The sequence below is a fragment of the Electrona antarctica genome (assembly GCF_951216825.1).
Source record: "Electrona antarctica genome assembly, chromosome: 10".
Lineage (NCBI taxonomy): Eukaryota > Metazoa > Chordata > Actinopteri > Myctophiformes > Myctophidae > Electrona > Electrona antarctica.
In genome coordinates, this window is record NC_136791.1 from 11,336,662 (window position 1) to 11,355,220 (window position 18,559).

The following is an 18,559-nucleotide window of genomic DNA, read 5'->3' on the forward strand; positions in this document are numbered from 1 at the left end:
CTGAGCCATTGTACGTTCTTTAAAGCAAAGTCACATGGGTGCCGTTTTTATTTTCACATAGGTGGAAATGATGTGTTTAGGCTTTTGTTAGAATGTTCCAAGGTCTACCTCTATACTACCTCCATTACTCATAAGTTATTATTTGTCCCTCAGGTCAACATGGAGACTGCCCGCTTCTTCAAGTCTGATTTTGAGGAAAATGGCTCCATGGACAACGTCTGTCTGTTCTTGAACCTAGCCAATGACCCCACGTAAGATTCTGTCGTCAATTGTATAGGGCAGGGCTTCTCAACTTTTACATGGCTCAGGGGCCACTCAGCAACATTCTGAAAGTCCAAGGGCCGCAAGCTAAAAAATGTCAGTATTATTTTGAAACTTTTACAAATTTATTTTGCAACAGACTACACGACTAGTCTAAAGATTCAGGAAACACACAGTAAAAAGCCACAATAAATCAACGCAATATTCTAATAGATTTTGTATAAGCCACTAAATCGAAGCCCCTATTTTATACTTTGTCATACAACAGCTTGTAGATATGTTATTTTTCCCCAAAATGTATTATATTTAAAAGAATATTCTTTCATAATTAAAAGGTTTAGTTCAATTAAATGTTGCACCACTTCACTGTGATGTAACAGAGGCTACAATTGGCTCCTGTTGGACACAAATTTGTGTATTTTTCTTTTTTATATTCGATTCTTTTTTTACTTGATAATGTTCACATCAGATGTGTCGAATTGTAAGGGCGTGATGATGGAAGCCCTGAAAATGAATGCGTTTGTATAGTAAATATACCTTGTTTTCTCCTCCAGCATCGAGCGAATCATCACCCCACGTCTGGCGCTGACCACAGCCGAGTACCTGGCGTACCAGTGTGAGAAACACGTCCTGGTCATCCTGACAGACATGAGCTCCTATGCTGAAGCTCTGAGAGAGGTACAGTACAGCAATGGAACATAACATTGTCTCCATATCCAGAGGTGCACGTGACATAACTGGTGCACATGCGTGGCCAAAATAAATGTTGCGCGATCAAACTGCAAAGTGCTCTTGCGTACTGCCACCGGTACCAACATTTACTGTTGTGTCACCACGTACTACAAATGTGTACGTCCTTTAAGTAGACTTAGAAATAAAACTACTGTTGACTAATCATTACAAGTGGCTCTTATTATGGAGAGAAAGTCCGTTCCGGTTGTAACTAAGCTCCCATGACAGTTGTTGAAAGTGCCGTAAACCAGTAAGACGTCCTGAGGGCGAGAAGCGCCCACATGCCTAGTGTGCAGTGCACGCATCCGACTGGGTGACAGCAGACTGCTGGGCAAGCGCTGGCGCTTTTGGCATGAGGGGTCAGATCAACATATGGAATTCTGCACTGGCCAATGTTAGCCATGTGTACGGAGTTTGATGAGGTCCGATCAACATATGGAACATTATGGAATGTCGAGCAGGGCCATATATGGAGATCTAGAGGTGGCAGCGGGGGCAGTGTCTTGAGTGTACAGGGTTTGATGAGGGCCCAGGTAGGGCCGGGCCTGTTGAGAACTCTAGTTTTCGCCGGCTGCCGGGCGCGGCTGCACTAAGAACATTGGGGCGGGCCCGTCTAGAGTTTGAATGGACAGGTATAAGTCAAAAGGGAGACGTCGAAGAGGAAGGACTGGTGGGGACGGATCAACATATGGAATGTCAGAACAGGTCAGCTCCATATATGGAGATCTAAGGGTTTGAATTTTGAGGTCAGATGTAGAGTTGCTGGCCAGCTCCATATATGCAGATCTAGGTGATGATCCAGTCTTCTCCATGTATGGCTATCCAAAGTTTGATGAGGTCAGTGTCGTGATCTTCATATATGGAGACGGCCATATATGCAGTGTCACGAGGCGTGATGGACTGATGGCCATATATGGTGGCGTGACAGATCGACTGACAGCTTTTGCAGGTTTTCATAGTATTTACTTTTGAATTATGTTAAACATGGGACCTCCGCAGCGTTAGGTGAGTAGTTCATTGTCTCCACCAGGCCGAAGGCATGGGAAGAGAGTATGTTTTGCTCGTCCATGTGTCAGTTACTCCGGCACCGTTAATGCCAAACTTTGCACACACACTCCCTGGATGCCAAGTTGCCAACACAAACCTCTGCCCCAAATCTTCCAGAACGGCCTGTTATAGTGCCACCATGAGGCAGATTTTCACATTTTTACCTAACTGTACCGATCTGCGTGAAACGTTGAATGCACACTCCCTAGAGGCCAAGGAAAAACCTTTGCCCTGCATTTTTTTCACATCTTGGGGGCGAGTGTCCATATAGCATTTTTCCCTGGCAGTGCATTGAGGAGCTTCATCTTGCGCTCAGCTCTGCACGTGGGTTTTTGAAGTGGAGCAGCATTGACAACACTATAGCACCTTTCTGAAATGTTCCGAGATTTTCAACTAGAAATGCTAGGAGCGGCCACAGAAAGTCAAAGCGTAATAAAAAAGAAGTCACTGGATTCAGTGCCTTTTCTTTAGGTGCCTACATACGCTCTCTGCTCATTGGGGAAAAGAGACGCTGGTGCTCAGGAAAACAAGCACTTTATGGACACTTACATCAATATAAATACCGGTGGTTTATGAACTGTGAACCATCTCACTCACTTCATACTGTGGTATGTAGCCTTAGCCTTGACGAGGCTGATTCTTCTAGTACTGTACATAATATCAGGCAGCTGTTCTTTGAACTACTAGAGTCATGCCATGAAACACTCTTGTTATTGTGCTCCTTCTCAAACTTGTCATAGTCCTATAAATGTTGCATCAACTATGTGAATTGTTTTCATACGAAATATTTGTATTATTCAAAGTAAAATTCATGAAAAAAATTGTCCTGTGTCAAATGATCTACCGGTATGCAAATATTCAGAAATAGGTAGATTAGATTAGTTTTTTCTTAGTTTTTTCAACAACAAAAAAAGAAGAGGGGGGGAAAAAAAGAATCATTGTAGACATGCTGTTTATCCTTTTCTTGAAACATGTTTACTTAAAAAATATTTCTTTAAGTAAACAAGTTTACAATTTTTCACCGAACTGTCAACTCGAAGCCCTATGAATATAATCTTTCCAGTTTGTGCACAAGGAATGTGTTGACACGTACCTGCAGGCATTCCCTGCTGAAGTGTGACAACTAGATAGACGACGAAAACACACTTATAATAGTGCTCATCAGAAACATCAGCATTTTGACAAATCAAAACGCATATATAATTTTGGTCATCGGCATTGTGAAAAATATCTACATGCGTAACACAACGGACGGTAAACATGCACAGGACATTTAGAATAATCCCTAAAGTGCTTGACATTTCCCTGGCTAGGAGCACATTTAGGGTGTAAATGTATTTGCTCACACCAACTCCAGACATCTGGTGAGAGGTTTTGCAGATGGGTGATAAACTCACTAATGTCTCGTGTCCCTTGCTGAAAGGGAGGATAACGTGTCCTTCAGCCTTGTAGGAAATACCTTAACTTCATTATTCTCGCTGGCTTGCCTCTAAAAGGACGGGGGAGGGCTCTTCCACCCCCACTGCTCCTTCCTATTTGTGGTGAGAAGACAGGCCTTCTCGCCTCTTCCTTTTATGCGTCTTAATAATCCTTTTATGTTGTACGTTTTGCTGTCTCAATATGCCGGCAACACAAAGCAGGTTTTTAAATGGTGTATGTGCATCATGTGAAAGAGCGCTTCTCTTCTTCCATTCTCGGTCCATAACCTTGACACATATGTGCTGCAACAATAAAGATTCGGGTATTTAACCACATACAAAGAGCCAGGACGACATTAACATTTAACTTCTATTCCCATTCACGTGTTTTGCATTTAATCCACAGTTCACAAGTGCTCCCTCATCAACCTTTGGGCCCCAAGGATGAATGCCACATTCTCTTCAAAAGCAAGCGTTAAATTTGTATAACTAATAGAACAGGGATTTTCTTTTTCTCATTTATTTTTGTGGTGGACAAATAATAATCTGCAACCTGCCGTTTGCCTCCTGTGAACTAACCGATTTAAAAACTACAATTTTATTCTCAAACTATACATTTCTTAGTTTTTTTTTATAGTTTTCTTTGATATTCAAGATTATAATGACTGAGGGCCCAATCTTCACCCAGCGCAAGATGGCAATACACAATTATCATTGCTATTTTCCAACTGACACAGTTGTAATTTTCATGCCCAGTGCCCATGTTGTATAAATGACCTTTAGCTAAAGTATCATTTAGCACCCATGGGTGTGTTCGTGTTGTCTTCTTAACCCATTAAGACCTGAGGCTGATTCTACAAATGCCTCCTCAGTTTTCTGAAAACTGAGGTTGCTATGGTATATCAGTGGTTCTCATTCTCAAACGTATTCATGCCAAGAACCACCAAAATGTATATGTATTTGACTGCTGACCTCCCATCCAAAAATATTTTGTTCCAGGGACCTCCAGAAACAAAGATTTGAGTTGAGGGGTGGCCTAGAGCCTACGGACGCCACTCCCTGGACATGGCATTAGGACAGAACATTGGCGTTCTGATAAACCATGGAGAGCGCCGTAGATTCAGATAATGGCAAGTTTTGTCGGCCCGTAAACAAGGAAGTGAATGGCTGCGCGTATGCGCAAAACATGTCCGGGAGCTCTGAGCAAGGCACCGCTGTCAAAAAATGAATTTTAGTGATCCGGTTTTATACCATTAAAAATGACCTAAAGACATCTCCAGACGTCTTGGGCATCCTACGGGTGTAATTGTAAAGACGTGGGGGGACGTCCTGGGCACAATAAGCGTTAAAATAGCACATATATATATATAAGCTCCAGATATATATATATATATATATATATAGGTTCATAGAGTGGAATGAAGTGACGAACTTGTAGATCTGGTATTTTTATCAAGTCATCGCAAAATCCGATGTTTGGGGCTTTGGTATACTCTGAGGACTAGAGTAAGGGTATTCAATCTACGTGTAAGAAAACAACGTTCTCTATGACGGCAACACCAGTCGGAGCAGTTCCTCACAGCATACATTTACTAATGAACCCAAATAGTAAGACAGTCTCTCTCTAGGTCGTCCTCAGACGAGCCTTCCATCGTCGCCTCCAGTCATCCTGGTTCTCCATACATCCGGCCAGCTCGTTGGTGCTTTGCGCTCCTGTGTCTTTCTTGAGTACATCCACATATGTTGGTATGGGACGTTCGTGACCGGTGCCCATGTGTTGGTTCCCACAGCACCAGTTTGCTGGCTGGGAGCTCTTGGTGTCTTTGGCAGTGTCCTGCGAGTCTTATTCTCCTGGCTGCTATTTTGTCGCTCACCCTGAATATTCCGGCATACAGATTCTCGTTGGTAACATGTGTACTCTTGCTAATGTTGAGCACTACACGTAACATTCTGGTGTAGCACCCGTCTAGAGCCTTCTGCAGAGTTTGCTTCAGGGTCCAGATTCACTGCCATATAGAACAGATTGATACAGTAATGTATCAATAATTTAAGTAAATATGGGTAGATGATAGATTAAAAAAAGGTAATTGATGTTCTGGCTAGTGATCACGTGCACGTTCTCATACATCAAAATCCATCCGAATTCAACAGAAAGATTATAAGTGAACTTGTCACAGTATATTAAAAAAGGGCATGTAAACCATTTTCAATAACTATGTAATGCAAATTTCTCTGCATCTTTGGAGACCATAGTGGCGAAGAAAGGGAGTAATAGAAATTAGCCGTTTACTTAAATAAGCAGTTTATTTCAGCTGATAACATATTTTTAAATGAATGTCGTGAATCATATCCTCCTGGCAGGCATTCTTTTATCTATGCTCAATAGGACTGACAAAGTAACAGTCTTCCATATCCATTTTACGTGGTTTAAATAAAGAACACAACATAAAGTGTGATTATTACGTTTATAATGTCAAGATATCACAGATGTGTCTTGGACATAATCTAAATGAGTTTGGAGGAAGGTGTGATTTTGTGCATGCCCAAAATGCCAGTTTCCCGTCTCCTGAAATTATTGGGCTGTATCACATTATTAATGCTACTTGATTGTCACACTTTTACATTTCCTCTGCAGAAAATTGTTCACGTCTCCTCCAATCCGTCGTTTCAATAGAAATGTGCCATTTCAAGTGCACCTTGCTCTAAAAAAAGGGGATAAGGCACTGATTGGTAACATTTATTTTATGCCCAAAACACACCCATGACTAATTTTAAGACTTAATATAACCTCATTTCCCCTACCGCCGAGCTTTGCACCCAGTCTAACTAGCGAAATTGAGGCGTACACACCCCCGATGCATAGATCGTCTAGATTGGGCCTTTAGTCTTATAACAGCATGGCTTCCATGTCTAATGTGTTATCAATATTAAGTGTGTGTGTGCACAGTTCATGAACTAGGCAGCACAAATCACTGTGAATCGCTGCATTGACAAACTGGCATGTCGGCTTGTTTGGACACGATTGTCTGCTTTGGAAATGGCATGTCCACTAGTGTGAAGACGGTCTATGTTCACTTTGAGAACCACTGTTCTAGAGTATGAAGTAATAATATAAGAGCAAAATAGCCACCATGTGAATATGTTATGAGCCCTCTCTCCAACAACTATTTCCTACCCTAACCCAGGTGTCTGCTGCCAGGGAGGAGGTGCCTGGCCGTCGTGGCTTTCCTGGTTACATGTACACAGATTTGGCCACCATCTATGAGCGTGCTGGCCGAGTTGAGGGCAGGAATGGCTCCATCACCCAGATCCCCATCCTCACCATGCCAAACGATGGTCAGAGCACTTGAGTGTATATATTAATGCCTTCCTGTGCTATCCAGAATTAAATGAGAATTCTTACTGCTATTCTTTTTTTTTAATATCCATTTGTCTGTCTCTCTCTAGTTGAGTTTCTGAACTCAGTTGACCTACATAAAAGATGTACAAGGAAGATTCAGATTACACAGTATTTTAAAGTTCGCTAAATCTCATTTTGTGAATATCTAAACGTTCTGTTAGTATGTGTATGCATTACACGTGTCACCCTCTTGGTGAGTCAGTGGTTGAAGGTCTGGGGGAGACATTTCTTATGCCAACGTTTATTATAGCAACTTCTCCAAATGGCTTCCCCAATCTGTTTGAATGGGCTTCTCTGTTTTAAGCATCACAGGGAGGCAATTCTGCAATTTGCTTTTAACACTGTTGATCCAGAGCACCAGATACATTTGATAATACAAATGCAACTTGATAATATGAATGTTGTATATGGTTGAGTTGTCCTAATATATTTGTTCCTCCTGCGTGATGCTTCCTGAACTGATTTGAAAAGTGTTACGTTTCTGTGACATATATACCATCTAAATGGTGGCATTAATTTTCGTGTGTGTGTGTGTGTGTGTGTGTGTGTGTGTGTGTGTGTGTGTGTGTGTGTGTGTGTGTGTGTGTGTGTGTGTGTGTGTGTGTGTGTGTGTGTGTGTGTGTGTGTGTGTGTGTGTGTGTGTGTGTGTGTGTGTGTGTGTGTGTGTGTGTGTGTGTGTGTGTGTGTGTGTGTGTGTGTGTGTGTGTGTGTGTGTGTGTGTGTGTGTGTGTGTGTGCAAGATTATTGGTTCAGTAGGGTTTGATTAGTATCAGTATACACATTATACTGCATGCACAGATGGTGAGGGATTGGTTAATTGCCTCGATTGTTGAATAGCTTGTTAGTAAATACAACAGATTAATTAATAGTTTAATACTAATGTATTGTCTCTGCTCTGACAGACATCACCCATCCAATTCCTGATCTGACTGGATACATCACTGAGGGACAAGTCTACGTTGACAGACAGCTGCACAACAGACAGGTACAGCACTAGCCATCTAGCCACTAGTCATTTATTCATTCAACTTTCCTTTGAAGCAGCCTTTCTCAATATCAGGTGCAGGGACTGCTCTGTCTTTGGAATGTTACTAGGCTATCCTCCTAGTTCTAGAAATGCTGTTACTTTCAGTTTAGGCTGTCCCTGATATTGGCTTTGATATCACTTCCCAGACTGGAAGGCACAGTTTCCAGACCCTGACATTACAATTTAGGCATTTAGCAGACGCTCTTAATCCAGAGCGATTTATATTAAGCAAGAACAAAAAAAGCATGGCAATACATCATATACATAAACAATCAGTTATCATGAATCATACGTAAGCTAAGAACGTAACAGTGGAATATCTATATAATTAAACTATGCATATATAGTGCTATGTCAACATAAAATGCTATAAGTCTACATAAAATGCTATCTCAGTCTATATAAAATGCTATCTAAGTTACATAAGTTTGCATACGCCTGTAAGGTCGTCGGGCTTAGGGCAAGTGCTACGGTCCATGATGGAGTCTGAAGAGGTGCGTTTTCAGACTACGGCGGAAGATTGGGAGTGAAGCTGCAGTTCTGATTGCAATGGGAAGTGCATTCCTGCATAGTTTTGTTGCCAGAAGGGAGAAGAGTTTTCGACGTGTGGAGCGATGTATTTTGGTATAACCTTAGGTTGTATTTCTATAACCATTTAGTGATGCACCTTAAATAGCATAACTTTCTAGAGCAAGTTGTTTATTGGTGTGCGAAGTTGTTGGAATTTTACAATATCTGAATATCATCTGTGTGCTTTATGATGGTAGATCTACCCACCTATCAACGTGTTGCCGTCACTGTCGCGTTTGATGAAGTCTGCCATTGGTGAAGGAATGACCAGGAAGGATCATGCCGATGTCTCTAATCAGCTGGTAAAATAATTCTACTACATTTTACTAAAAACGTTGCAGCCCCTGAAAAGCCATGGGAGAAAAATAAATGCATTAGAGTTTTGCATCCCCTCACAAATGTTATAAATCATAGTTAAACCAGTATGTGTTTACTGAACTTTGCTGTGTGTCTTCTACCAGTACGCCTGCTATGCCATTGGTAAGGACGTCCAGGCTATGAAGGCTGTCGTCGGTGAGGAGGCTCTCACTTCAGATGATCTGCTGTACCTCGAGTTCCTGCAGAAGTTTGAGAAGAACTTCATTGCTCAGGGTAAGTGGATGTAATCACCTCGAAACCAAAAGCACAGTCAGTACACCAGGAGTGGAAAAGAAAAGTAAAAAAGTAGGCTACACTTCTCAGAGCGCAGATCTCTGCCATGCAGGATCTTCTTACTCAGGGCTGTGTCAGTTGTGGGGTGCAGGTGTCAGGACATGTAGTTTGTACAACAGTTACAGTTACAACTGTTTATATTTATGACAGACCCTATGGGAAGAAGTGAGGCTTTCCACACTGTTCATTATTTTAATTTCAAAATTTCTCAAGATGTAGCAGAGCGTAGATCCCTGAAATTTATTTTAATTTGTTTTTAATGATGATGCAATCAGATTATTTTTTTCCTTTACAATTCTTATCCCGATGTTTTGTATGTTTTCTGCTCATCTGTCTAGCCTCCGCATTTGTTACCATGACACAGAATTTATACCTTTGTGTAAGTCTCATTAGTGTTGATGAGACGACAGATTGTTGCTTTCATATTGCATAAGATAGAGATGCTGCCAGTTACCAAAATAGGATGAAAAGGCTTTTGTTCTGCGTTCTGAAACCAAGGCCAACATGTCTGTAGAATGACAGATGTTGTAAAGCAGGGATTGTGACACATCTGTCCTTGGAATAGATAGATATTTCCAAACCGAATCACATTTCACATGAGAGGCTTACTGATGCGTACAACACAATATAATACGACATAAAGTTACCAACGTTCAAGCCGAATATGTCACTTTTGAAGATAGCCGGAACAAAATGGAAACAAGCCCTTAAGACTTTTTGTGTTATCATTGTATAATGGACCCTTCGCTAAACCCCACACCAAAAGCCATTATCCAATGCCAAATCCGAATAGTTTAGCAACCGTTGCTAAGCTGGGCAAGCGTTGGGAAAGTTACACGACTCACCCACCCAGGTGATGGCAATAATACTAATCGCCATAGTCTTACCGCACATTACATGAAAAATTTTAAATCCTGTCGGACATTAAAGTTGATTGAGTTGGATACTGTTTCTCCCTCTACATTTCCTCGTATTTCTAGTTTACTGAAATAATGTCAGGCACATTTTTCCAGTCAGTGCATAGCCTACTGCAGGCCTTGCTGACTAGATTTAGAAGACATTTTGAAGCTCTTGCTACTGAAATGATCGATTATTTATAAGGAGAAATCCCGTAATTTAATCGTGAAGGAATCTGTGCTGTCTGGAGGGGCCTTAACATGCATCTCAATGGGTGAGAAGCACAGCTTGCCCAGACCAAGGTCTGGCAGAGTGGAGTGGGTGGGCCTTGGGGTCAATTGTACCACTGTACTATTCTGCACACTGTTAATAAAGTAATCAATCAAACAAAGACAATATTGCGTGGGTCATGTCCAGGTGATGCATCTGTGTAGATTGCAGTCTCAGGTGTAGAGGTTTTACCAGTGTGTTTGCCGTTCTGTACTCTGGACAGGCCCGTACGACAACCGGACGGTATACGAAACCCTGGACATCGGCTGGCAGCTGCTCCGAATTTTCCCCAAAGAGATGCTGAAGAGGATTCCCCAGAGCACCCTCGCCGAGTTCTACCCCAGGGAGTCTGCTGCACGCCACTGAGGTCCACTTTAGTGGACGGGATGCTCTGGTTCCATTCTCACCCTCCTTTCTTTCCACCCTACAAACCCGTACCCCAGGGGGGCAGTGAGACTGGTGTTGTCAAATCCCTCTCACCCACCCACCCTCATCCTTGTCCTCCTCACCCACCAGTGCATCTCTTTGCAGGTCCTGACACCACCTGTAACAAGCGAGCCCTTCCCTAATCCCCATTCTGTGGATGTATTGTACTGTATCTGTGTCCAGGAATCTTCTATGAATATCGTCTGTAGTGTGTTTTAATGTGTAAACCTTAGTGCAACATGTAAACGTACCCTTGAAATCGTACAGTAGATTTGTCATTATTTATTGGGGTATGTTGCGTGCTGGAGTTTTTTTTCTTCTTTTGTTTACTAAACATTGTGGGAGTCCATCCACCCACCAAAAACTAAACGAAAAAGTTTCTGAAATCTACATGAGTTTCTCTTCCCATGGCAGTTGTTGCACTGTGCCACATTTCAGTGGCTACAGCTTGTTCAAGGAATTTTACTTCTTTACAAAATCCCTTGATCAAGTCACCAGCTAACACGTTGATGAGGTAATTGTGTTGACAGACACTGGACAAACTCAAAAGAATACTTGCTGTTTACATTATTTCTGTCATGTTTGAGTGTTGTAAAAAATAAATTCTTTATATATATATATATATATACACAGTATATACACAAACATTCCCATCTGTTTGCAGAAGTCCATTCTATGTTGTGTGCTGAATGATTCGAATGTTTTCCTGTTCATGAATAAATTAAATTATGTTGGAATTATCTTGTCTGTCCATATCTGTAAGAACATGCATCTTAACAGATAATGCACTTTGCTTAAAAAAATAGTTTTTTGTTCAGTTTATAACTTGTTTTTACACTGCTTCTCACTCAGTTTAGCTCCATAACACAGTAACACTTGTTGCACATATGAACATCATTTTTGTATTCATGTAGACCTACAATAGGTTTACTTATATAAATGCCTTAATTTACGATGAATTTGTACAACACTGTCAGCGTTTTGCTTTGCAGCAACTGGTAACGATCTACCCGTCCCTTTATGAATGCAGGAATTGAATTGTATCAATATGTAACTTATGTATTTGTGATTATACCATAAACTAACTGTAAATGTAGTTATGATGTCAGAGGAACTGACTGCGATTACTCTACTACTATGCTACCTGTTGTGAATGCGCAGGTGTAACCATTACCAATCCTTGACACTTCCTTCCTGTTGCACGCCCCAGCTGTTTAAGATCATCAAAGTGAGAGTTGCAGATTTATTTGATCGTATTATGGCTGCAGAAGAGTTGCAGAAAATCCATCTAATAGCAGGCTTCTCGAACCAAGGTGAGATTTATGTTGGACAATATATTATTGACCGTTTTAAAAAAGTATTCCATTGACAGCGGTGTCACCTCGCCTCCACCTCTCACCAGCTTTGAAGTGCACTATTCAGAAGAATTGTTATAATAAATGTAATCATGTCGACTCACAATTTATTAGTGTGTCAACTACGGAACATCTTGAAACCCTGAATCGTGATGTCAAAACTGCTTTTGTTCGTAAAATTGTCCAGTTTGGAAGGGCTTTGTGTTCAAGGGCAAAGTCCATCTGAAAGTGGACATGCCAAGCAAACCGTTCATTCTTTACTCACAAAGGCTTTGACTTCCATAAAAGCAAGAATTTCGACCTATATCGGCCCATGGTCCGTCGGAATTCTATGCAATAGACTAGAGAGTAGTGTGTAACAGTGTAACCTTACTAACCTACAGTACACATGTGCCCTTTGAAAAATGCATTGGCGCCGATCATGACAATGTAATTTTGTATCGATCGTTTTGGGTGAGGAAAGGACTAAATCTGTCCATAAAGGGGTATTAAATAAACGATCGGTTGACCTCTGAACTGGCCTATGAAAAAGTTGCAGTAGGCTATGACTTGAAGGGTAATCTACTGGATTCATTGTATGGAGAACTGTCACTGTGCCTTTAGGAGGCGTTTCAATAACAATAGGGCATTAAGTAAACTGATAAAATTTGGAATAGTAGAAATCGTGTTTTGTTAGATTGTCCCTCAGTGCAGAGTAGAGTAGACACTTCTGATATGAAACCACTGACATGAAGCCAGTCAAGCCACCCCATGTTAATATAATTTCTGCAATAATTAATTTGTGTTATTTAGGTAATAATACCACATTCTTCTTGACCGTTCTTTATGTTAGAAGGGGAAAAAACAATCTTTCTTATTCTAATGGTGTGTCTGGAAAAACAAAAAACAAACACATCGGCTGGTTTTTTTTATGTTCCAATATTAGTCATACTGTACATGTCAGTCACTGGATGAGTAATTAATCACATGCTGGAGGAATTCCCACTTATTTTTAAGTCTTGCTCTTTAGGTGGATGAGCATGTGTTCAAATGTATTTGGCTCTCATATGATTTACTGAAGATGACTGACTGGCATCCTTTGCTCTCCACAGCTGTTCAGGAGTATGAGGGCCTACAGAGAGAACATGAAAGAGCAACAATGGAGGTTAGTGTTAAAACTACAACTTTAACATATTCTGTTAGCCCTGCCTACCGCATGTTCTATTGTCCTGTCCTAGCTAGTGATACAAGAAAAGAAATGCACACAAAAAGTGCAACCCTATACAGTGTGAAGTGCAGACAGTGGGAACCGTTATAGATTAAAAAGTTAAACTGAAATGGTTGCACTAGCATACATCCCATACAGTTGCCGAACAGGGAGGGACGAGGCCGGGGAAAGCACTTGGGTGGCCCGGTAAAAAAAAAAAAGACAGACGGACGCCCGGCGATCGCCTCCCCAGTCCATGGCGACACGTTTAGCCTCATAACTGCCAGGTGCAACAAGCTCTTGTAGCGTTGTTTTAGTTTGTGTCCGACGTTCTTTTATTGGTTCACTCGCTGCGTTTTGTTATGGCTTTCCTCTAGCTCCAGTTAGCTCATAACATTAGCTTCTGTAGCCACTTGCTCTGCGTTGCGAAGTTCAGAGTATGGGTATGCCGTTCTGACTATGGGTTTTATGGGTAAGTCTCCCATTGGCTTAGAGGCATCCAATCATGAAAAAGTGTCCACTACGGTCGTCTTTACGGTCGTTAGTAGAGGTACTAACAAATGTAGTCCAGGTGCTTTTCAAGCACCTACCTGGGAAAAACAAGTGTGCAAAAAATCTGCCTCCAGGTGGGTCCATTTGGGTCAATAGTTCAGACACACCAGGAACATTTATTTATTGTGATTAATTAATTTAACAGTTTCCCTGCTAAGGACGACATCGGACGAGCATTATACGCTCAACCACTAGATGGGGCTGTGGCGAGGAAGGAGTTAACACTTAGCGCGCCATTGCCGACGATTAAAGTCAATTGAAGCCTAATTTTGATACTGACGCTTAACGCCATTGCCGACGGCCTTCGGCAATTGAGCTTTTATAGCGCGTTCGATTGCTTGAGCCAAAATGCTACTCACGTTAGCCGGTTAGCTAGCTGTGTTGTTAGCACAGCACTGGATCGCCCATCTTAGATCGTCGTCGCCATAAGAATCCATTCTATCCATTTCTTTCAATCGCCTGTATCTCCTATTCCTTGTCCCAGATGGCATTTTGGTCAAAACAGCGTTTCTTTGACGGCACAGATAGGACGATGTAGAGCTCTCCAGAGCTCCGGTCTGGCTTCAGATGGTAAACAAGGCCTGTCCGCTCCGTGTAGCTTCCTAGGTTATGACTACTGCTCATGGACCGGAAATGGCGGCTTTTCAAAATAAGAGCTCAAATTTTAAAAAATGCTGGCGTGAATTAGATCCTAATTTTTCAATAAATGCTAATGGCCTAAGTGTTAAGCTAAATCGCTTATTTGAATCGCTCAAAATCATATTTTCTGTCTTTCATAATGACCAAAGCTGTTGCACACGGCGAACGAGCCTAAGACCCAGCGCACGTGCTCTGATATCACTTTTTTTCACCTCCACCACTGGTTGTTGGATATAATAAAATCAGATTACAGTAAGAAAAGCACTGGTCTGGAATTCTCCTTTAAACTGCTGTTGTATCACAAGTACATTCACACAGAACGTGACTATAACAAGGCGATGAACTGATCATTTTTTTGATTTTGTTTGCCGCAAATAAAACAGTCAACTTGTATGAAAGAGGCATCACCAAAAGAATAGTTTGATGTGAAATATTTGCAGATACATTTTAGTATAATTGAATCGTCACGTTCAACGTGTGCAAAGACCCAGTTAAATGTACAGTGTTTGTCTGTGCTTACTGTTTAAAGACTGTTTCCTCTGTGTCTCCTACAATGACCGGCAGCGTGAACGCATGCAGGTGGAGCGAGACCAAGCCATCAAGAAGTTGAGTGACTTCCAGCGAGGTGAGGTCATCTGCCGGCGCAACAGCATCGCTTAGATCAGGTTGAAGCACTTAAAGGAGTGGTTCACCCCAAATGTATTATTTTTGTATTTAGCATTTTGCCTTGAATGAAATATCATGGATATTTTTAATTTGATGACCAGCAGTGGTTCCCTATCGAGATACAAAGAGTCTCCTTTGAGTCTCCATATAGAACCATTGGTGGCCATCAAATTATTCGCTTAGGAATGTGCCAAAAAAATCCATTAATTCAAGTCTCCATGGGGTGAGTAATTGATAGAAAAAAGGTCATTTTGGGGGCCCTTTAAGCCAGACATCGTTGTATGAAGATTGAAGAAAATAGCCGCTGCACGACACTGCCATACCAGTATGATTTAACCATATAAGCCCGTCTGGGTACACCAGGGTTATTAAGGCAGAATCCGACAATCACGTTTAAATGTTAGCTGACATTTGTACACGTGGCCATCTCTGTCCGAGCTCCCTGCATCGTGCATATTGTCACAGACAGGAGCCCATTGCTATCTCGTCCTTTTCAATAAATGCCATGTAATTGCTAGCTTCACCTTTTCCACAGTGTTTTGTAAGGAACTGTATTGTTCCTCTCTGCACAATGATCAGTTCAAACTATGTGCTAACCTTTGCCTGGGTGGGTTACTGTAGTGCTTGCGCTTTATTAAACTTTATTAACCTTAAAGGACAACTTTAGTTTCTTTCAACCGAGGTTCATGTTTTGGGTTGTTATTAGAGAAAGTAAAAGATGAGCGTACATTTTGTTTCATTTGCTGCTTTCTTTCGTTTTAGCTATTTTTGACAGGGGGTCCGGGGTATTCGAACATGGGGCTAAATATGTATTATTATTACAAAATTTTATAGCGATTTATTTTTTTATTATTTACTATAGTCCTACTAGACCCCATAAATTTGAATCTGGCCACAAAAGATCACAGGATCTATTGAATGTCAAGGGGGAGGTGACAAACTGACATTGAGCCTACAACACACAGTATGGCATCCCCCTAGTACCCCCCTTCACATTCAGTAGATCCAGTGATATTGTGTGGCCAGATGTAATGTCCTGGGGTCTAGTAGGGCTATAGTAAATATTAATAAAGAAAATAAATTGTACAAATATATGTATTTAGCCCCATGTTCGAATGCCCCCCCCTGTCAAAAATAGCTAAAATCGCTAAAACGAAAGAAAGCAGCAAATGAAACAAAATGTACACTCATCTTTTACTTTCTCTATTAACAACCTAAAACATGAACCTTGGTTGAAAAAAACTAAAGTTGTCCTTTTTAGAAAGGACTCAGTTAGACTGCTCATTTTATTATACAGTTTTGCTATGCTTACTGTGACACCCTGGTGTGACATGAAGTGAACTGTGGTAATGCTTGAGTCTGTTTACTTGTTAAGGAAAACAAGATTAAGAATATTACATTTAGTAATACATTTAGCTATTTGAATTATGACTAGGAGATTGCTGTGTTTGCTGGCCCACGTGCATAATCAAACTAAGCCAGTACTAAGCAGGCATTTTGATCATAATGAATTTGTCAACACATCATTGTGACAAGTTTGAAACAACATACATTTTGATCGACTTTTCAAACTGCATTTTCTTTATTACAGCACGTGTTGACATCCCTTGTAAGAGCGCACTCATTGGATCTTTCATTACAAACCCAATCAGTTGTGACTATGCCACAAATTATAGCATTCAGAGATACTGCTGGTACTGTATTTTTATCATCATCGTGTTTACCGACACTACAAATGTGTCTCAAACGTTTTGGCCTACTATTTCATTTTGCAAAATGATTTTTCTTAAAGGTTGAATGCATTGCTATGACCACTTAAGCGCAGGGTGAATATAAATGGTGATGGCGGGTTGGTTCCATATGTCAAAAGATAGAGCAAATAGTTTGTCTTTATAATCATGGCAGTTGTGCAGATTTTCATATGAATAAATCTGGCCTGTGCTGCTCATATATTCAGCGATTCTCCAGCCAAAACAAATATTGTGTTTCACTTCCACATTAATAGCGGCTGCCTCACTATGCCAAGCAGCTGCATATTAGGACCTATTACGTGATTTCATAGCTCTTAGAAAATTGCTGCTATTCACAACGAAGCGGGCAGAGGGGCTGTGTGGCGGTAGGGGGGGGGGGGGGGTTGTGGGAGGAAGGGAGAAAAAGCCGCCCAACACACAATCATGTCTTTTCAATTGGCGATGGCAAGGTTGATGACAACATGACCATTGTGTTATAATGATAACACCACAAAGGCATCTGCCCCCCTCATCAAGGCTTCGAAGCGGCTGCAGATACAATTTAATTCACTACACAGTTGGCGCCGCTGATACCATTATGTAGAGCGTCAACATGGGGGGTAATCACTGTCTATCTTGAGAGGACGATGAAAAAAGAGGCCCGCAAAAAAGGGGGGTAAAAAAAAAGATGGGGTGAATATTGATGGGGAGGCCAAAACTCACAATTAAGACTGCCAATTGTCAGAGTCCCCGTCATCTTACGTTGATACATTTTCCACATACACTAATGTTTATTTACCATGACTACCAATAATTACAATTAACATGTCATTTAGTTCAAGGCATCTTTGCTGGTCGTTGAGTGTGGCTGTGGCCATAGCATTATTGAGGGGGAGCAACATAGACAAGGTTGTGTTGAAACTGGCAGCTAAGTGCTATTCAATGACTGATGTGGAAAGGGTGCCAGAGGGATTCAGATATCGGCCTGCACAGGCGTTCATCAAGTTTTAATTATGTGTCACTGGGGGGAAGGAATTTCCCAAAGTAACAGCATTAATGCCTAATTTCTCCCCTACTCGACCACAATATTTAGTAGTTAAGTGGCAAGAAGTGCATCCTCATTGTGCTGAGGTGTTATACTTATTACAGATTAATATAATGGCAACGGTTAGAGCAATTTGAGATTTTGAATGCTAACAAAAAACGTTTTTCACACCACATTGGGAGTAGCACATGAATTCAAAGTTAACTATATCCTGTCACTTTTCTGTACGCAGAATAAAATGTCATTGCTCACAATTAGGTCCAGGTGAGTGCACTGTAAATGACCAACTCCTTCAGCCGCAGAAATTCACAGCAGATCAGACTGGAATGAACCTTCGACAGACTTCTCCTGCTAATCGACTGTGAAACCGACAATATACTGAGCACAATGTACTTTCAGCCATATCCTTGGAAGATTGAATATTTATATTTTCTAAAGTTATTAAAGTGATTTTATAGCTGTTGCAACTCTCATGGCTTTGTGGCACTGAAGGCTTCTATGGTGCACAGAGCAACCCTATATATGTACCAGTAAGACGCCTTGAGGGCGAGGTCACGCTGAAACAACAGAGCTTCTTAACTCTTTTTATGCCCGCTAGGTAGTAGCCAGAGTAATCTAGTAAGAGAGTAATGACACTCCCGTTGACTCTCATTGTAACAATGGAATGCGGAAGTGTTCATTCTATCT

At 41.2% G+C, this 18,559-nt stretch overlaps 2 protein-coding genes across 2 annotated transcripts in view; both read left to right on the forward strand.

Moving 5' to 3' along the window:
* atp6v1ba (ATPase, H+ transporting, lysosomal, V1 subunit B, member a) overlaps positions 1-11,439 on the forward strand; it is a 37,693-nt gene extending 26,254 nt beyond the window's left edge. Inside the window, exons 8-14 of the mRNA XM_079512212.1 lie at positions 154-251; positions 816-939; positions 6,644-6,794; positions 7,761-7,843; positions 8,653-8,757; positions 8,917-9,046; positions 10,497-11,439. Coding sequence (XP_079368338.1) covers positions 154-251; positions 816-939; positions 6,644-6,794; positions 7,761-7,843; positions 8,653-8,757; positions 8,917-9,046; positions 10,497-10,639 — 834 coding nt within the window. The 3' untranslated portion in view covers positions 10,640-11,439. The remainder of the gene's footprint in view (positions 1-153; positions 252-815; positions 940-6,643; positions 6,795-7,760; positions 7,844-8,652; positions 8,758-8,916; positions 9,047-10,496) is intronic.
* A 513-nt stretch (positions 11,440-11,952) lies between these two features.
* shtn1 (shootin 1) overlaps positions 11,953-18,559 on the forward strand; it is a 32,148-nt gene continuing 25,541 nt past the window's right edge. The window contains exons 1-3 of the mRNA XM_079511529.1: positions 11,953-12,012; positions 13,146-13,198; positions 14,996-15,056. Of these exons, the coding sequence (XP_079367655.1) occupies positions 11,958-12,012; positions 13,146-13,198; positions 14,996-15,056 (169 nt within the window). The 5' untranslated portion in view covers positions 11,953-11,957. The remainder of the gene's footprint in view (positions 12,013-13,145; positions 13,199-14,995; positions 15,057-18,559) is intronic.